Source organism: Lathamus discolor, chromosome 3 (assembly GCF_037157495.1).
Source record: "Lathamus discolor isolate bLatDis1 chromosome 3, bLatDis1.hap1, whole genome shotgun sequence".
NCBI classification, from domain to species: Eukaryota; Metazoa; Chordata; class Aves; order Psittaciformes; family Psittacidae; genus Lathamus; species Lathamus discolor.
The window spans coordinates 108396409-108417322 of NC_088886.1; the positions used below are offsets into that span (position 1 = coordinate 108396409).

At 44.5% G+C, this 20914-nt stretch overlaps 1 protein-coding gene across 1 annotated transcript; it reads left to right on the forward strand.

Annotated features, from left to right (window-relative positions):
• The first annotated feature begins 14281 nt into the window (after nt 1–14281).
• LOC136010044 (serine/arginine repetitive matrix protein 3-like) lies at nt 14282–16377 on the forward strand. Its single transcript, XM_065670648.1, has 3 exons — nt 14282–14671; nt 15948–16103; nt 16273–16377. The coding sequence occupies exons 1-3, from the start codon at nt 14282–14284 to the stop codon at nt 16375–16377; spliced, it is 651 nt and encodes a 216-aa protein (XP_065526720.1).
• The last annotated feature ends 4537 nt before the right edge of the window (nt 16378–20914 follow it).

Genomic DNA, 20914 nt, shown 5'->3' on the forward strand with positions numbered 1-20914 from the left:
GACCTGCCCAAGAGCCGGCAGCTCCGCGGACGCGAGCCGCTGACTCACAGGGGGCGGAGCCAGGAGCAGCGGCACCAACCCTGAGTGGGTAAAAACCTGCCCCGGGGAGCGCGGCGAGGGAGTTTGTGCGGGATGGTGAGCACCCCTCCTATGGGCAGGGCCCGCTCTGGGAGCTCTGCTCTGGCTGCCCCGGCGGTGCCCAGCGTAGGCACCCAGACAGAGCCGATGAGAGGGGAGGCTGCAGTGCAGAGCTCGGGGTGTAGAGGGTGCCTGCACTCGTCTGGTGAGGGAAAGGAGCACGACGGGCAGGGCTGAGCTCGGTGCTCCCTGATGGAGGCCCTCCTGCAGCAGGTGGCTGAGCTGAGGAATGCTATTAGCGGGCTTCAAGATGTCAGGGTAGCTGAGAGGAAGCAGGGCTGCTTGCTCCAGGCCCAAACTGTCCAGGGGCCTCACACGTCCTCTCCAGCTCATGAAGGAAAGAAGGAGGCCACCAACCCGGGAAATTGGGAATTAGTGACAAAGAAAAATAACAAAAGAAGGAGGAAAAGGACAATTAAAAGCAAGGAGCTTCCTCCTAAATCTGTTGTCCCCACGCAGAACCGCTTTGCTGTCCTGCAGGAGGCTAACAAGGAAATGCACTTGCACCACAAACAGCCAGATTATGCACGGGTAAAGATCTCTGCTGGTGCTACCAAGAAAAAGCGGCGGGTCATAGTAATAGGGCACTCTGAAAGGGACGGAAGCACTTGTCTGTCGGCCTGACCCCGTCTCAAGGGAGGTGTGCTGCCTACCAGGGGCACGGATCAGGGATATTACAGAGAGGCTGCCTGCTCTAGTAAGTCCCATGGACTATTACCCGCTCCTGGTGATCCATGTGGGTGCTAGGGATATAGGTAGTAGTAGACTGGGGACCATAAAGAAAGACTACAGAGCCCTGGGGAGGTGGTTAGGGACTCTGGTGCTCAGACAGTCTTTTCGTCAATACTCCAGGACACAAGGGAGGACCAAGAAAAAGCTAGGATTGGCCAGGTTAATAAATGGTTAAAAGGGTGGTGTCATAGTCAGGGGTTTGGGTGTCTTGAACACAGGACTGAAGTTTGTAGGTGTCCTCGGTTCAGCAGTAGCAGTTATTTTTCTCCTTCTTAGTGCTAGTGCAGTGCTGTGTTTTGATTCTTTGGCCTGGGAACAGTGTTGATAGGGCTGATGTTTTCAGTTGCTGCTCAAATGTTTGGTCTGGCCAAGGACTCTCTCTGAGCCTCATGCTCTGCCAGGGAGGAGGGAGAGCTGTGAGGAAGCAGAGACAGGACACCTGACCCAAACTGACCAAAGAGGCATTCCATACCACAGCACGTCATGCCCAGGATGTAACGGAGAGTTACCCGGAAGGGCAGCAGGACTGCAGGGTTGGAGGAGGTATCGGTCGGTGCTTGGATGGGGGGAGTGGGGCGAGTTATTGGTCAGCTGGTGTTGAGGTGTTGTATTCTTTCCTCTTGTTATTTCCTGTATCATTATTATTACTGGTGGTAGCAGCAGTGATTTGTGTTATACCTTAGTTACTAAACTGTTCTTATCTCAGCCCGTGGGAGTTGCATTCTTTTCGATTCTCCTCTCCATCCCTCCAGCAGTAGAGGGAGGGAAAGAACGGGGGGGGGGGGGGGGGGGGGGGAGTGAGTGGACAAGCTTTGTGGTTGGGTTTAAACCACGACAGTAGGCCAGGTCTACTGGGGGCTGGTGGAGCTGGTCTGCTAAAGAAGGGGAAGAGCAGTTTTGGTAGGAGGCTAGCCAGACTGGTCAAGGAGGCTTTAAACTAGATGTGCTGGGGGAGGGGGGCATCATTCCATCCCAACACACCCAGTCAGTTGCCAACACCTATACTAAATGCTCAGAAAAATGTAGATATATTCCAGCTGCTCCAGCCAACGAGCTGGCTTCATTTGGAGCTCTGCTCAGATGCTTCTGTACGAATGCCCGTAGCATGGGGAACAAACAAGAGGAATTAGAGATGTGTGCACATCTACGGGGGTATGATATAATAGGCATCACAGAAACATGGTGGGATGGCTCCTATGACTGCAATGTTGGAATGAAAGGTTACAGGCTCTTTAGAAAAGACAGGCCTGGCAGGTGGGGAGGGGGAGTTGCCCTTTATGTTAGGGATAGGCTGGAGAGTATGGAACTCTGTCTGGGGACAGGTGAGCAGTTTACAGAGAGTTTCTGGGTCAGGGTTAAAGAGAAAACAGCCATGGGAGACTTTACTGTGGGAATCTGTTACAGGCCGCCTGATCAAGGAGAAGCTGTGGATGAAGCACTCTACAGACAGATAGGAAAAGCCTCACGCTCACAGGCCCTTGATCTCATGAGGGACTTCAACCACCCCGATATCTGTTGGAGGGGTGGTACGGCCTGGCACAAGCAATCTAGGAGATTCCTCAGTTGTGTGGAAGACAACTTCCTTCTGCAAGTAATAGAGGAGCTGACAAGGAGAGGTGACATGCTTGACCTTGTGCTCACCAACAGGGAAGGGCTTGTTGAGAATGAGGTGCTCCAGGGCAGCCTTGGGTGCAGCGATCACGAGGTGGTCGAATTTGAGATCCCCAGGACAGTGAGAAGAGCGTGCAGCAAGCTCACTGCCCTGGACTTCAAAAGAGCAGACTTTGGCCTCTTCAGGAGCCTGCTTAGTAAGGTTCCATGGGATATAGCCCTGGAAGGCAGGGGGGCCCAAGACTGTTGGTTGATATTCAAGGATCACCTGCTACAAACTCAGGAGTGCTGCATCCCAACTAGAAGGAAGTGCGGCAGAAGGGCCAGGAGACCTCCTTGGATGGATAAAGAGCTGCTGAGGAAACTTTAAATGAAAAAAGAGGCTTATAAAAAGTGGAAGCAAGGACAGGCGGCCTGGGTAGAATATAGGGATGTTGCCCGGGAAGCTAGGTTAGGAAGGCTAAGGCCCAGTTAGAATTAAACCTAGCCAGGGATGTTAAGGATAACAGGAAGGGATTCTACAGGTACATAGCAAACAATCCCAGGGACAGCTACAGGTTGGGCAGAGAAGAGATTCAGAGCAGCCCTGTAGAGAAGGACTTGGGGATGTTGGTCGATGAGAAAATGAACTGCAGTGTGTGCTCGCATCCTAGAAAGCCAACCGTATCCTGGGCTGCATCAAAAGGAACGTGACCAGCAGGTCGAAGGAGGTGATCCTGCCCCTCTGCTCTTGTGAGACCTCACTTGGAGCATTGTGTGCAGTTCTGGTGTCCTCAGCATAAAAAGGACATGGAACTGTTGGAACAAGTCCAGAGGAAGGCCACAAGGATGATCAGGGGACTGGAGCACCTCCCATATGAAGACAGGCTGAGGAAGTTGGGGCTGTTCAGCCTGGAGAAAAGAAGTCTGTGTGGAGACTTCATAGCAGCCTTCCAGTATCTGAAGGGGGCCTACAAGGATGCGGGTTGAGGATAGGGTGGTGAGGCACTCGAATGGGTTGCCCAAGGAAGCTTCATCCCTGCTGGTGTTCAAGGCCAGGCTGGACAAAGCCTTGGGTAGGATGGTTTAGTGTGAGGTGTCCCTGCCCATGGCAGGGAGGTTGGAACTAGATTATCTTAAGGTCCTTTCCAACCCTAACTATTCTATGATTCTATGATTCTGTATTTAGATTAAAGTGGCTGCAGGTGATGCATGCATGCAAGCTCAGTCTTGTCAGCATTGAGCCTGTTGAATAGTTTTAGAATACAGCTTCTGGGAAGCTTAAATAAGGGGACCTCCCAGTCTGAGTTTTCATACAACACTGAATTTCTTAGTCCCATTGAGGCATAGGCAGTTTGTGCAATAGCAGAACCTGAGGCCTGTAATACCAAACACCTTGAACTCAAACATTCTGATCAATTATGAAAGCTTTCCTTTCACTCTCTTGGAACCAGCATCCTATTTTTATCTTTAAGTAAACTACTCCTGCAAGATTTATTTTGTTTTCCAGGAAAGGTAAGTGAAGAGGCAAAGATAGGAGTAGGGGCTTTGCTGGTGATACAGCTAATTGTTCAGGAACTACATAACTGTTTTTCTCTTTTCTCTGGTAATCTGATAATGCTGATTATAATTGTGAGGTTCAAGGCATGAAAGCCCAAGGATAGTGAAGAAGAACAAATGTTCATTGAAGAAATAGAGCCATTGTAGTACATTTATGTGCTGTTACCACAAGGGTAACAGTTCAGGAGATGTGAGGTGCCTCATACTATGGAGAGAGTCAGCATTGTCTCTGAAAGGACAGCTGCATTGCATTTTTAGAAGGCTCTCTGGCAGTCTTAAGATACAGGAAGTTTGCCCCATAATGTGTATACTTATTTTTTCTGTCTTTGCTAAACAGTAGGTGATTTTTCCATCCAATTTGTCTGTAAAAGAAATGCAGTTAACAGTAATGTTTTTGTCTTCTTTGCAAATCTCTATTTAAGTTTTGCTTACACTTGCATTTGCTGTTATCTTGTCTCTTGTTCATTCCTAGACCAAAACAACTATTTTATACTCAGACAGCAATACTGCATGCAAGCAGCTATTCTCTACCAATTTCTGCAAGTCTAAACTTACCTGAGACAGGATGAGCTGATTATTCAAACTGGGCCAGTCCAAATACCTTACTGCATTGGTGAGACACTGGATACTTCAGTTAGTCAAGATTTAGTCGGTTCTCGACATCCAGCTACATAACTCATCAATATGTAATGTAAGTCTGCAAAGGTCAATCTCGTAACATCTGAAATCTGTCTTCTCATGCTGCAAATACACAAGTGGCACAAATACACAACAGCCTAGTAGGCATTAGAGACAATAATAGTTTAAGAAGATTCTTGAATACGCATTCTTCAGGGGTGCAGTCTCTTGTCAGTGGTAGTGATAAAAGATTCTGAAAGGCTGCAAATAGTTTCAAAAGTTAATTCATTCTTTAAATGGTTTTATTCACCTAAAATCCTTTCTCTGTTTCTCTTGAGTAAGAAAACCAAATTACCTGTTGGGATTTTTGGTTTGGGCTCTTATCTCTGTTGTGCCCATATAAATCAAAGGTAACTTCAGTGAGACTATTACAGATTTATACTGATGTAAACAAAGATTAGTATTAATCTGGCCATCAATCTTTAAGGGAAAAATTCCACGGGTTGTGTTTCAAATATTTCTATCAAGGGTGTTCAGCATTTAATAGCAGAGGAATAATTATGGAGGACAGTAAACGTGTGCTTTTAAAGAATGGCTGGAACATACCAGAGCTAGCATGATTGGGAGTGATCTGATAAATACCAAAGATTGTTCTTCTCCCTCAGGCTAATGTCAAGAAGTCACCAGAGGAACGACACTCACCTTTTTGGCTATTAAACATTACACTTTTCTCAGAGTAAAGGTTATTAGCTTCATGGTCCTGGCGAAGTTCCATTTGTATGATTGTATTCTAACTCCCCAGTTGCTTCTGTCAGTGGCTTAAGGGAATCTCCACTTCTTGTCCTAAATGGCTAAGTAGAAACTACTGTGTGACATTTACTGCTAGTGAATTATAGAATCATAGAATCATTGAATAATTTGCTTTGACAAGGTCTTCAATGGAACATTTGTGGAAACCATTTTGACTCTAATGGGATGCCCATTCATCCATCTAAAAGATTTGTCATGATTCTATTAGACCTTTTGTAGCCATGTAACACGTGCTTCTTGTCTGTGAAAGTCACTTACTTGACTTTCACCCTCTGTTAGACCAAAACATTCTAACAGTAAAAAGTCAACTTTATTCCCAGCTGTGTTTTCTCCCTTGTTTGATGCTGAGGCCTCTGTGCTAGACTGTGCCAGATGTGCACTCCAGAACAGGAAGCTGTAGGACATTAACATTTCTTCTCACAGCTTGCTGGGTGGCTTGAAGGAAGCAGAGATTTCTAAGTTACAATCCTTTTATGGCAGGCAGAGTATCTGATATTCTTTCAGGTGTCTTCAGCACAAGGCATCGCACCTTGCGCAAAAGTGTCCTTAAGTAATAAGGTAATGCAGATTGCTACGATCCTGATACTGTAGTGTGATTTATTAGCTTCTTCATAACTTACTTGGTACTGAATATAGATGACTTCATATGGAACTGGGCGACACTGAGACAACCCTTTGTGCATGAGCCCAGCGTAGCACCATAGAAATCAAAGATTGTAACCAGTATGATTTTCTTTATAGCTTAATATTCATACATCAAAATATCAAGAAACTGAGATTTTACTATACTTTCGGGAAGTCTTGGGCATTATTTGGTGCTATGGTACCATAGTCCCAGTATATTTTTAGTGCACCTTTTTCTAGCATCCATCAGTGGCACAGAAGAGCAGCCTTGTCCACACAGAGGGCATGCTTTTGAATCATGCATGTATTTTAATTCTGGGAGGAAACTATAAACTGTCTACCTTAACAACTTCCAATGCATACCAGAATGACCTTGTCTAATGACTCTTTGTACTGGGACTGACTGGGGTTTTCAGTAAAGCAGTGCAGCAATGAGATTGTGTTTGCTTAAGCCAGGGGAAGGTTATTATCAAAGCTGCAAGTGCCTTGTTACTGGCATAACTGTAAAGCCCTTGTAGCACAGTTGTCTCTGTGTGTCTTAGGAATGAGGAAGTAGGGCCACAAAACAGGTCTATTCTGTCTGTTCTTGGTTCTGTCTTTTCTCTTACAAAGTGCCTGCTTCAGGGTTTTTTTCAACATTATCAAGCTTTATTTCAATTCCTGGAAAAACGCTGGAGCAAGTCATCCATCCTTGTAAGCTCCTAGAATTACAACGTACAGAAGGATTTGTCTCAAAGAAAAAAAAAAACAAAATACATATAGTTGATGTAATTTTCTTCTGAAACAAGGAAACGATTCTTGTGGCTAGGGCAAACACAGTAGGTGTTCTTTTCTGTCTCATGGGGAAGTATCCTCTAAATGACAGTACCAAAGAATAGATACAAACCTGGTTAGATAGCTATACCTGAGAAAGTTATCTCTACCTCACCATCAAAAGAGAAAGGTGATGTGCCTGAGATCTGGAGAGCTTTGCACAGGAGCAATTTCTGTTTGGTGTTTTTACCATAGATCTGGATGATGACATCAACAGCACAAATATTTACGTGCTAGGAGGAACGGTAAGTGTGTTGTCAGACAAAGTGAAAATAAGAAATCACTGCATAATTGAGTGGTTTCATGAAATACAGGATGAAATTAAAGAAGGTATAATGTAACATTCAAGTAGGAATAATTAACTGTAAACAAAGATGTTGGAGGATAACTGGCCAAATAACAGGTGTGTAGAAAAGGAACTGAGGGAAGCAATAATCACAGTCGAACAGGAAACAATATTGTGCTCTGCCACAAGAAAAAATACACTGAGATATATAAAAAGAAGTACAGCTTGCAAGATGTGTAAAGCAGTCCTCCCATATTACTTAGCTCTGGTAGTTCTGAGTCTGATTTAGAACAGACAAAAAGAAAGATTAGAAGGACTAGAAGTGGAATTTGAGGTGCAAATACTTACAGGAACACAATGAAAAAGAATGTGAAATATAAAGGTAACAAATACATGACATTGTTGAGCAGTTGAATGGTTTGGATCATCACACTCTGCTACTGGGTGAGCAGGCACGTCCTACTTAAGACTGGATGTTTTCCAGGAACTGAGGTGCCAGATAAAGAGATACTAGAAAAAGATGCTGATTTGAATATGCAGTGAATTGCTCCAGTTCCAGGACCTGAATTATGAAGTAGATGGGCTAATTAAAACTAAAACTAAAAATAAACCACCAACAAAAAAACAGCTGATGAGGGTGAAATGTCCATTAAGAAGAGCAACTGTACATCTGGGGTTTTTTAAGTTGTGAAAGTGATTTGGGAAATTAAAACCCTGTAAGATTTACACCTGCACCTAGCAATCGGGATGAAATATTAACTCAGAATAGCTAATAGTCCTGTCAAGGGTTGAGCAAAAATAGATTCAACAAAGGCATAACAGTGCCACCTCTCTCTCCAGCCGTGTAAGTGAAGTAGAGGATGTAGAAGCAACACCTTAATTAAGTATTCATATGGCCTTCAGAGGGCTATTAGAGAGACTATCTAATCACAGTGCAAGACACAAGGGACTTTTTTGGGCCAGAAAGTGGGTAGGAGATGAAAAATAAGAAAGTTCAATTTTAGTTACACTAGGGGAAAAAATGAAAGCAGGTCTCCTCTTGTTTGATATATTTATTAATCTCAAAATACAGATCTGTATTGAAGCAGAAAATCCATAAGAGTTACCTAGCTCTTGCCCTGACGAGCCAGAGTGAGGAATTTAGAAAAAAAAAAAAACAACAAAACAGACCTAAACAAAAAAGTGAATTAACAAGGTGTAATTTTGACAAATGCATTAGAAAAGGTTCAAAAGAGCAACCATACCTAGCTGCACCTTTTGGTTACTATGATTTAAGAGATACCAGTTCTTAGAGTTGACAACACCAGAGAAGAGTGCTCATGTCCTACCTCCTCTGAGTCCGCAAATGACTGCGTCCAGTTGTGTTTGAGACAGATTGCAGTCTTCAGCAGAGAATAACATACACTTCTCTGGGCCCCTAGTGAGATGGCTTCAATGTGCTGCCTCGCTTAACACTGGTGATGCTGCTAATGCTTTGGTACTGAAGGTTTGGCAGAACTGAGTAGAGAATTATATAATGGTGGAAGATATTACTTCAGTAGATGATCATGAGTGTTTCTAGGCATTGTTTTAAGATACTGAATATAAATTTGTAATTTAATTACTGGCAAGGTTTAGTCATTCTTGATGAATGTGTTAACAACTAAGCCCTATAAAAACTGCTGAGTGTGTTCTGGAAGCTGCTAATTACTCTTAGTTGTTATTAGTTCTAGTACCAGCCAGAGATATTTGACTCTTGACTCCAGTATTTTCTGTGCATAAGAACAGAAACCTTATCAGTGTTAACTCTGAAAAAAGTGCACCTGATTTTGACAACTATACCTCGGCACTTCAGAAAAGTAGGGAAGTAATGGTCACTGATGAAAATCAGCCCTTTTCCTATGACAGGGATCAGAAGCTCTGAGTGAAGTATATCCCATGAGGAATGAGTTTTCCAAAACTTCCCTCTGTGCAGTATCACATTTTTTGAAAAGTGGGACTATGTGCTGTACTTGTTAAGAATCATAAATATGTTCTTGTACAAAAGGTTTTATGGTTGCTATTATTCGCTCTTATTTTCTGGTTCAAACTCTACTGCTTTCTGAGCACAGCATGTTTATTGCAGCTAATTAGAATTTACACTTGTAAGAGATTCTGAAAATTTTTTTTAGAGGCTGAAGCACCTATGTTGTTTTTCCACGATCCTTTGGAACTTGGCAGGGAAGAAAATCCCCAGAAGCATGGGAAGGCATTTATTACTTTATGAAATTCTCTTCAGCTCTGGCTAAAATCTAAACTTGGTAATTTCTCTTTTTAGCACTTGTTTTCTTAGCAAAATGCTGGCTGGTTGTCAAAAACATAAGTAGTGTAACCCGGCACACTGTGCTGCTATGAATAATGGCATCTTGCACTGTCAGGGGGCCAGTCTCTATATGGAACAAAGAGTCTTGGGTAGACTGGTCTTCTAATAAAATATTGTCTTACCTATTCTGGTGATTAAACCAACAAATAATTTCACTTGAAAGCAGAGAAAACAGCAGTCCTCTCTTCATTAGAACCCTTTTCTTGTGTTAAAAGCCGCTTCAGTTGCAAAGTCAGGCACTCAAAAGTTATGAAGAAACAGATTGACAGTCATCAGTGTAACCTTTCAATTTCACTTTAATTTAATTTCGTAACCTTTTAAACCTCTATGCACGCTGGTGAGCCATCATCTTGAATACTGTTTTCAGTTTTGTGCCCCTCACTGCAAGACAGACATTAAGGTGCTGGAGCATGTCCAAAGAAAGGCAACAAAGCTGGTGAAGGGTCTAGAGCACAAGTCTGCAGAAAAAGAGGCTAAGGGGAGACCTAAAAGGAGGATGGAACCTGGTGGGTGTTGGTCTCTTCTCCCAAGTAACAAATGACAGGACAAGAGGAACTGACCTCAAGGTGCATCAGGGGAGGTTTAAATTCGACATTAGAAGAAATTTCTTCACTGATAAGGTTGGTCGGTCATTGGAACAAGCTGCTCAGAGCAGTGGTGGAGTCACCATCTCTGCAGATATTTAAAAGATGTGCAGATGTGGTGCTTGGGGATATGGGTGTAGTGGTGGACTTTGCAGTACTGGGTTGATGGTTGGACTTGGTAACCTTAAAGGTCTTTTGCAACCTAAATGATTCTATGATTATGATGTCATCTTTTATTACAGCACTTAAATCTTTTGCCAGCTCTCTCACTTATTAGTATCTAGATGTAAGAATACCTGTGTGTGTGCGAGATTCTCAGTTCATGTATAGAAATCTGAAGGTGCGTGGAAAAGAGAACAATGAAGGGGATTGTTGAAAGAGAAAGTATCATCCTGTGATTAAGGCAGGTGAATAAGAAGAATTCTCTTTTATCCCTGTTTCTGTTGCAGTCTTTGTGTGTGTTGCTGAGCAAGCCACTTCAACCAAAATACCACCAGAAGGTGGCTTTTGTCTGTCTCATCTCCTAGATCCCTCAGGCTTAATGTGCAGAAGTGCTGAGCACTCACAACTGCAAATGAAATCAATGGGAAGTGTGGTCCTCAGCATTTCTGGAATTAAGGCAGAGTAGACTAGGTATCTGAACATGGGGCAGACAGTAGGTTCTGGGTGCCATTATTTTCTCTGCAAATGATCTGCAGCAGGGTTTATGGAGTGGATTGTTTGGGGGTTTTTGTCTTGGTGTTTGTGTCATAGACACTATATCTTGGAGGAAATGTAAATTAATTAATATCTGTGAGATACTGCTGGCTAAAAAATCCCCAAGTAACACAGGTGAAATTAATATCTTTTCTATGCATCACAGATTTTGGATGGTACTGAGGGTATTCATGCAGATGTATACTGTACACAGTCTACATGTGACACACATATATGTACATACACACATTCACAAACATCCCTAGTTGACTATATGAGTACATTTAAAATAAAAAAGTAGATGTAAAGATGGCTTTCAATTGGTGATAGAAGAGTTCTTTCTGTACAGCAGCTACTTGGATTGCCTTTACAAATTAACAATTATGGGGTGTTATGTTACTGTTTTGATTTTTTTTCCACAAGACTTCTTCTAACTCAGTACATTGGATGGCTCCCAGTCATCAACTGAAAACACTGTTTAGTGCTTTTCTTTTTACATATTTATAAGTGTATTTGAAATGTATTCTTAAACTTGATTTTCTAATAGTAGCATCTATTTTTTCCTGAATAGATGTCATTCTTAATTCAAGGGTTAAGGTGCAGAATGTTTATTAATGAACCTAGAGGCATTGCCCTTTGTCTGGCTCTGCGTGAAGCTGTCAAAGTAACTACTGGAGGCTGCTTCAGACACTCCTCACCTTACATCTGGGATTTTCAAGTGGTTTTAATTAACTTCAGGAAGGCAGAATGGGACTCAGATGACATTAAAGAAAAATAAATAGGAAGACATAATTAAGGGTGAGCATTGGAGTCTTAGAAAATAATGTATCTTTCTAGTGGACAATTGAACTGTGTCAGTAGAATTACTCTGAATTTGTTCATGTAAACATCAGACAAGAAAATGGCCTGAAAAGCCACTAGCACATAAAGGAGCTCCACCTGCTTTCACCGAAGTCAATATTGAAATTTCTAGTCATTTCCATAGTGCTAGGAGATGATGGATTAAGAGAACTTAATTTGGGGCTTTGGGGAATTATATTCATAATTTTAATTGTATTTATATAAAAAGTACATTGATCCTTGAACAAATTCTCAGTACACTAAAAAAATCAGAAATGTTGCAAATGCCTCGGCATGTTCTCCCTATGATTAACTGTTCTTTAAAAGAGAAGAGAATGTAGGAACGTAATAGTAGGTATTACCCTGTTTGCAATTACTTTGAATAGTAAAAGAGATTAAGAAGTGTCTTAAGGCATGAGTTTAGTGAATGTAGCCATATCTAAACAAACAGTGGTGAATCTGCTCTTTCGCTGTGAATTTTAAGATTAAATAAATGGCACAGTCACTTAAATTACATGTAAGCACATGCAAATATTTAAATATTGGGGTCTTGACACATTAGCTTGTAATTCCTACTCTCTTATTAAAATTGTCCACCAAATTTTGCAGTAGAAATTAAATCTTTCACTAATTAAAAGCATTACTTTTCAAATGAGATCGTGTACTGTGATAAGTATTTCTGAATTCTGCATTAGTACAAAAGCTCCTGAGCTCTCAGATTTGTAAGTCTTCTGTGTAAGCAAACAAGATTCTCTGCTAAAATTTCTGACTCATCTAATAATGGTGGCAAGAAATACCTGGCTGCTGCAACAGCTGGCTCAAATGTTGCTGTGTATTTTTCTCATACTCAACCTCCCTATCATCCTTTTCATCCTCCTAACCTTCCTTTTCATTCTCCAGTAATTAATTTGAAGAATTTGTATGTTTAAGAAGCCTGAAGGAAAGGAGGTATGGCACAGGAGGAAGAGAGAATAAAAGTCATTACATGGATCTTCATGCACCTGTGTGCATGCACAAACAGCACTGAAGCATGAACTGTGACCTTATTTCCATAGTGTCCGTTGCTATGTAAACATTTATAGGAGTGCTGTAAAGTCCTGCTCTTATCACTTTTGTAGGGGAGAGGAATATAAGATGGCCCCATCTAAATCAATACTGAGTTTTGCTTTTGACTTCAGAGAACACATGGGATGAAATTCTGGACTCAACTGCAGCTGGGGGTTTTAATCAGGATTTACACAGATGAAATTGAGAAGAAGGGGTCACAGGTTGGCTGAGCAAATTTAACTACTCCTGGCAGCTGAAGGGGATGGTCCTGTACCACCTGCATGGTCTGCTCATTCCTGACCTGCTCAGCAATCACTGACTTGTCAGTGATCCCACTTGGCTTGTTAAAAATGAAGGATGCTTTTCCCTGCCAGGTTAGTTATCTGCTAATTTAATGAATTGAACTGGCATGCCATGGGGTCACACAAAGTTGCTGTGAGGTAACGAGTAGAAACATGTGGCTTGGAGAACTATTCTTTTGGTGACAGAGCCACTTTAAACAACTGCCATCCCATATTCCCTCCTGTGTCACTTGCTTTTGCTCTCTGCAGTTCACTGTCACAATGGTCTGTCCATTGGGCTGCTGCAAGAAATGAGATCAGGGAACTGATCCATGCTAAACCCAATCCAGAAAAAAAACCTGGGTATTGTTAACCTGAGTCAGTTCCCCATGGTAGCATGAGAGACTGAATTTTTAAGACGTCTCCGGAAAATGTAACAGGACAGAACTTACTTTCTGAGCTATTCCCTATCCATGTTTTTATGTGAGTAAGTGTTGTGGGAATAGAAGCAGCAGTGATGTTGCTGGATACTCCAGTCAACCCCAGTCTTCTTGAGATTTCATTGTTAAATAGTTATTCTTTGCATCTTGTACTGAGTGTAGGAGTCTGGCCTGGCCTACCCCAGTGATCATGGCTCAAGCTAATATTCTGTCAAATATGAGGCAGAAATTCCAGCATGTGTGGTTTAGGTTGTAAATCTTGAAGCAGAAAAATTAATAATGGCTGAGCTCCTGACTCCACACACTGCTGATCCAGCCTCTTTAAGATTTTTCTTAAGACAGTTCACCAAAAATCTCACATTTAAGCCTGCAAAGCTCGCGTATTAAGGAAATGTTTATACTTAAAGCAAATAAACTACTACAAGAAAGCTCCTGGGCTTCAACTGAAGTGCATGAGGATCTTTATAGATGTCTCTTGTTTGTAAAAAACAAATGTGTAAACACAATTGATGGAAGCCTAAGCAACACTTTTACTAATGAGCTGACACTATCTTCCCCCTTCAGCTGCCGTAATTAAAATTCATTTTTACTTCATGAAAATCATTCCCCTCATTAACTTGCTAGCCAATGCTAGCATCCCCAGACTAATCCAACTCCCAAAATCACACCTGTGGCAGCTCACCACTCTCTCTCTGTTTCAATTGAGCTTGCATTTTTTCCTTCCCTAACAAAGCAAACTAAAGTAAGCGTATACCCTTTGTGCGCTCCCATAAGCAGATCAGCTTCTGAGGTTAAAAAGGATTCGCAGAGCTCACGTTGCTTATTTCCAAGTCCGCTACGGCGGGTATTTAAAGCCACGATGATAGGTGGTGGGGCAGAGGATGTTGCGCTGGCGGTATTCGCCGCGCGGGAGAGAGGCAAGGCAGGCGTGCGGCCGCAGCGCTCTGACTGTGGCTGCAATTCACCAGCCCTCCGAGCCGAGAGGGGGGCGCAATCCGCCCGCGTTTGGCAGCCCTGCTGCCTCGCCTCGGCTTCGCTCGGCTCCCACCCGCCTGGGTTCCCGAGGCCCGGCGCGGAGCGGAGGTGGAAGGCGGAGGAGAGGGAAGGCCGGCCGGCGTCCGCCGGGTGCCGGCGCCGCTCCGCAGAAGCAGCCGCAGCGCGGTAACGCCGTGGCGTTGAGCGGCGAGGGTGCCTGCGGGGCTGGAGCAGGTGGTGGCTGCGGAGAAAAGCTGCCCCGCTTTGGGCTGTGGTCGGAGGGCACCGAGGCGGAGGTGAGGGGCGCGCCGGGACGGGGGTGGGGAGAATGGGAAAACCCCTTAGAGGTCAGTGGACCTTAATGCTCAGGCCGCCCGACCTGGGGAGCCCCAAGCGGCGAAGGAAACGCAGGGAAGGAGTAAAGTCATTTGTCCAAGTAGCTCCTGGCACCACTCTAGGGGCAGAGAGCGCGACAGCAGTGAGACGCTCTGCGGGGCTCAACACCGCTTAAGTGGCGCCGTCCGCGGGAGAGGTACTTAAACATATTAATAGTTGGCTGCAACCCGTTTGCGAGGGGCGACCTCGCATTAAACTCCTTGCTCCTCTTCTAATACCCAGCGTGTTTAAGCTACTAAGTACTCTAGAAATACAGCCTGAGTCCTTCTGAAGGCTGCTTTTAGTTATTAGGATTCCAAATGAATTAGCAGGCTCATCTGAAAATCCTTCAAGAAACTCAGATTTTATTCGGCTTCTGTGCACAAAATTTGTGGTTCATAAATCTACTTTAATGTTTGGATCTGAGATTATATTGAGACAGTAAAAATTTACATGGTCATCTTCACTTGAAAGGTCAGGAGATATTATTTTCCTTCTTTAAAGGTTTCGCAGAAAGCTGCTCGTGCTTTAGCTGGTGGAATTGCCTGCAGTAGTTTAATGAGGGAGGAGCACAGGTGAACCCAGTAGAGGGATCTAGAGATAGGGGAGTCTGTACTTAAAGAGGCAAACTAGGGTGTTATGTTCACTCGATTAGCATTGCTTAGGAAAGCTCTCTTCCAAGGGTGAGGTGGCACAGGTGTTAACATTTGTATTTAAAACCAGCAGTGGCTTAGCTGCCGCTGCTCACCTGCGAGTGAGAGTCTGTCCCTTCTATTTGTGTTAAGTTATAGCATCAATCTGGAGTTTGTTTACTAACAAATTAAGGTATATGCTTCTTTGAGGTAGTAGCTAGAGGTTTGCTATTCGCTTCTGCAGTGGGTGCGATTCCCCCCAAGTTTGTGTGGGACGTTCTCAGGGAGGAGTGGGAGCCTGCAGCGGGGCTAACCCTGCAACGCCGAGAGCAAGCCGGACACCCGGTCGCGACTGTGTTGGTTAGCTCCCTGAAACTTTTTACGTTGAATTCACATGGGGAGTACCTGAGACATTCGTCCTCTTAGGAAAAAGGCCCACAGGTGGCATTGGGAGATAAGGCACCACCAGCAACTATGCGGACTTGGCAGCCGATGCGCGTCGATCCGAAGTTTGGATCGGTAAGTGCCGAGAATGGTTTTGACAGAGGCTTTCTTTTTGGTACAGCGGAGCATTTTCCCACACGACCACGGCGGGCAGCGCGGAAGGGAGCGCAGCGTGCCGCTCAGCTCCCGACGCGGGCGAGGCAAAGCGCTAGCCCTGCCTCCCGTGCGCTTCGCTCCTTGGATGCGCTCGCCGTGGCCGGGGAAAGGGGACGACATGGTTGCGAGGAAGTTGGTTGCTCCATCCTGGAGGAGGAGGTTGCAGAGGGCTGGCTGCCGAGGCAGAGATACCTGGAGTAGAGCTTGTTTTCTCCCCCCACCCTTTTCCCCACAACCCTTCTTCCTCACTTTTCTGTTTTTTGGTTTTGTTTTTTTTTGGCGATTCATAGAGCGCGGAGCGGGGAGGCGGTCACGATCAGCCTCTCAGCCGCGGCGTGGCTCCTTCACCACGCTTCCGCAGCCGGGAGCAGCGGCAGTGCCGGCCGCCTGGGTGAGCCTGGGGAGCTCCCTGGCCCCTCCTGCTGCGGGCGGCAACGGCGGCGCCGCTTTCCCGGTCCCCCTGCGAGCCTCAAAGTTTCCCCCCCGCCCCTGTGCGGCCCCACAGCGGCAGCAGCGCCGCCGCCGCCGCGCAGGCAGCCGCAACCGGCATTGGCCAGCGGCAGGCGGAGCGGCGCCGGCGCTGCCCCCGCTCTTCGCACGGACCCAGCGGTGGCACCAGCGACCCCGTGGGCCTAGCTGCCAGTGCCCGGCGTCGGCCCTGGCCGCTCCCAGCCCCCTCCCGCTCCCCGCCGCGGCGGAAAGTTTCCCGGAGCCTGGCGAAGGGGGGTAAGTCGGAGGGAGGCGCAGGTGGAATTGCTGCGGAGGAGGGTTGCCGCGGCTTGTCGGGCTGCCTCTGCCCGAAGCCTTCCCACCCTTCTGGGGCAGGGCTGTGGAGCCCGGAGAGCCTCCTTCGGCGAGGACTAACACCTGTCTCTTCTTCTTCCCCATGAGTCCCTGCAGAGGATAAACGGTAATCTTCAGTACTGACTTATCGCTTTAAAACGTAGGGTTAATTTGAAAGGGCTAGTGAAAGGAATGAAATGTTTAGACTTCAATATCTGCATATGATAATCAGTAAAATAAAAGAACCAGTTAGTATTCTGCTCCTGTAATACTTGGTGGGGAGTGAGGCTGCTGTTACATCTCGTTTCCAAGCTCGTTTGAGAGAAGCGGAGTGATGCTGAGTGCCTTATCTTCTGCCTTTTCCCGAGTGCTTGAGCCCTTCAGGCATCGGGGAGCCCTGCGGGGGGGAGAGGGGAAGCTCTTTGCCTTGTAACTGTAAAGCTGCTGGGAGACAGATTTTCGGGCTAAGAAAACCCTGTGAATGCTTCAGGATTTGGAATTGCAGCAGTGGACTAAGAGCGGAATCAGCAGGGTGACCCTGGTCCCTCGACTCCTGGTAGGTGATGTGACCGATGCCTGGCTTTTACGCACGCCAGTGATTTTTATCCTTCCCCGTAACTGATCGGAGCTCTGCGTTTGAAATGTTGCAGTAACTTGAGAGATGTACGGTAAAGTCAGCCTTGTGGGCTGGAGCCCGAGGAACACAAGATTACCTTTGGAAGAACAGGGTAGGCGTGTGGGTGGTATCATCTGGGGACGCATGCTGGGAGAAGCAGACGCTTGCTTTCCAGACCTTTTGCGTGTTTCAGCAGTGGCCATTAACGACAATTGTATGGATGTTAATTTAGAGGGAGGTGTGTGGTGGCTGGAGGGGTGGTTAGTTGTAAGTCATTTCACGGTGACTTACTTAGTGACTTACATTGAAGTGCGGGAAAACCCCTGGGTTGCTCCCACCTCCCATCATTAAAAGTTAGGGTGGAAACATTTGCTTGTTTGTTCCTAGCCACACCCCGATGGGAGGAGGTCCATGACATGTAACGTTCTCGGACTGCTCTTTCGGGCGTCTGCAGGTTAAGTGAATACGTTCTTCACTTTGCCTGAAAGCTGTTTTGCTTTCTGATGGTTGGAAACTGGGGGAAAAGAGAGATTTAAAAATAAAATCAGACTGTATAGTTGAAGTGGTAAAGCAAATGTTCTCAAGATCCCACGTATCAAGCTGGGAATGAATGCAAACTGTTCTTGCTCTGTACCTCTTCCAAATCCGATTCTCTCTGAAGGATGCTATCTCCTCCTGCTTCCCAGCAAAGCCAAATCTGTGTGGCTAGTCAATCACGTAATGTAAATGAGGTGCTTCTTCTCAGCCTCCTAAACAGGCAATGGGAACGTGTTGGTACCGAAGCAGGGGTGACAGTTTTGTCACGTGTATAACCCAACATGTACAGTAACGGTGTGGAAATCCAGTGTGCTTTGAACTTCTTGGTGTGTCACAAAGCTTCACAAAATGTCAAGCAGGCTTCTTCTGAATCAGATACTACAGCCTCTACTCTCCTGTTTCAGCTGCTGTTGATCTGGCAAGCACCCTTATGCCACCCTCTGGAAGGCACAGTGACTGTACTTGACACATACTTAATTTTCAAGAGAAAGACCGCAGATGGGTAAAGGCATATCTAGAGTCAGATCAGGCTTGATTAAATTATTTATCAAAGTTTAATAGTTCAGCTTTTCATATCCTGCTGCAGTAAGTACTTCTTGTAAGGTTTTTTCCCTGTAACTTTCAAATAGCAATGCGTACAGCTATTTGGAAAAGTGTAAGAGTGTCTAATTGCTTTGTTAAAATGGGAATAGTTACTTGAGCAACCTCCTAAACATTTTTAAAGGTATTAATTTAATGTGCGTTTTACAGATAAAGAATTTCAGGCAGATTTTTGAGAACATGGCTACTGTTTATTGGTCCACCATCCACCAACTAAGCATCATTCCAGTTGTGTTAATGTGTGTGGGTGTTTCTTAAATCTGCTCTGTAGGCACTGGTTCTTTTCTATACCCTAATGGAAGTCTGAAGCACAAAGTTTGAGTTGCTGCATTGTGTATTTGTGAACCCTATTCATCTGTTACTTTGTAGTACAGCAGTGGGTTGCCAGCACCTTGGTGTCTTGCAGGGACAGCTCCACTGCAGTGTTGGATGGGTGCATGGGACCATACTGTGGAGTTCAGTTTAGCACTTTAGAAACAGATACAGGGCTGAATTGGGGATGTAGAACTTTGTTGTTTGAAGATCATATCAGACAGGAGTTGGAAGTTCTCTTCCCTCACTATCAGGATCTGCATGTTTGTAATTAGAGGGACACATTGTTAAAAAGTAGGATCCTTGAGGATCCTTTAGCAGCCTGTTAACATGGAGCTTTACCACTGAACTCTGTGATTTAAGTCATTTGTGTGAAAAACCTTAAACACAGGGCATAATTTATTGTTAAAACTGATAATGGTTAGCAAGCAGGTGAAAGAAACAAATCCAGTGGCTTTGCACTTTTCCTTTGGTGGGTTTAGTGAACTTTTGGAAATAATTTTGCCTCAGTCAAAATGCTCTTAAGCAGGAAGATTTTAGTTTTCCTGTTTTTATTTTGGTTTTGGTTTTATGTTTGCACATGCTTCAGAGCCTATATGCCGCTAAGCAACAAAATCTGAAATTGGGAAAGTAAATTCTGGTTGTGGCTCAGCTGTAACAGTAGGTCTGGTGTAAACCCCATTGGTTTTGCAAACCAAACCTTTTTACCCTATGAAGGTGGTTTATGGATCTTTGTCAAAACTTGAAGAGCATTTAACAGATCTCTGGCAAAATGAAGCATTGGTTTTGTGTGAAACAGCTAGTTTTCTCCTAAACTTAGTGTGTGTAGCTGGAAACTGAACTAACAGCGCATTAAATGTGTATTTGTCTGGACTTAAAACATGCAGATGGGTAACTGACTAGTTCAAGCTTGAGATCTGAAAGGCTGCTTGAGACTTAAAACCAGGTTTGCTAGTTCTGTCCTATTAATAGTTCATGAATTCAGCATGTGAACAACAGAAAACAGTAGTTAAAATGGAAAAGCTTATTGCTCAAAATCCTGCAATCAGAGCTTCCTGGTTTAATTAAAAATAACTAATCAACTGATTGGTGAAGGGAGGGGTAGGGGGGAAGTACCTTGCAGGTATATATTAATTTTGCTGCTACTGGAGCATTCTGTTTTATGTGTTTGTTGGTATGAAATATTTTGGGGAAGGATACATTGAGTGCCTAAATATGTTGTGTGAGTACGACAGAGCAGGCTTCTGGGAGAGAAGATCCTCCTGCAAATTTGGATGCTTAAGTGGTTTATTAAAGAGACTTTACAAAAATACTAGCTCAGCAGTAATTGGAATTGATTTGTTTTTTGGCAGTTCAGGCGGTTGGTGTAATCCTATTGGCAGTGGTTTATGCGTTTTCTAGCTGTTAGGCTTACGTGCTGTTCTTTGGTGACTGGGTACCTGACTGCATTTTTAAATTTTTTTTCCAAGTTGTTACACAAAAGAAGACAGAACAAGTGCTTTTAATCACTGGTGACAAACATCTGAGGAAGAGCTAAAGTAATTTAAAATAGTGTCTATCTTGAATACATAAAATCTGTCTGACCTTTGTATGACACTTATAGATTCACAAAACATATAGCTTTGGGTGTGAGAGAAAGAAGGGTATTCTTTCTGGATACAGCTGAGAAGGGAAAAGCCATGAGAATATTTGAGAAGGGTGACCCATAGCTGTAGAGTGGCTGCATTTGCCTTATAGAATCATAGAATCATAGAATAGTTAGGGTTGGAAAGGACCTTAAGATCATGTAGTTCCAACCCCCCTGCCATGGGCAGGGACACCTCACACTAAACCATCCAACACAAGGCTTCATCCAACCTGGCCTTGAACACCTCCAGGGATGGAGCACTCACAACCTCCCTGGGCAACCGATTCCAGTGTCTCACCACCCTAACAGGAAAGGATTTCCTCCTTATATCCAATCTAAACTTCCCCTGTTTAAGTTTTAACCCGTTACCCCTTGTCCTGTCACTGACTGCAATGATTTTTCAAATATGATGGCCAGTGGCTTAGCAACTTCATTCGCCAGCTCCTTCAGGACCCGC

What these genes read in the sequence shown, in the direction of transcription:
- LOC136010044 (XM_065670648.1), top strand. Translation starts at nt 14,282, where the DNA reads ATGTTGCGCTGGCGGTATTCGCCGCGCGGGAGAGAGGCAAGGCAGGCG. An exon ending in CGGAGGGCACCGAGGCGGAG is followed by an intron (nt 14,672 to 15,947) that starts GTGAGGGGCGCG and finishes TTTTTGGTACAG; the next exon opens with CGGAGCATTTTCCCACACGA. An exon ending in CGGGGAAAGGGGACGACATG is followed by an intron (nt 16,104 to 16,272) that starts GTTGCGAGGAAG and finishes GGCGATTCATAG; the next exon opens with AGCGCGGAGCGGGGAGGCGG.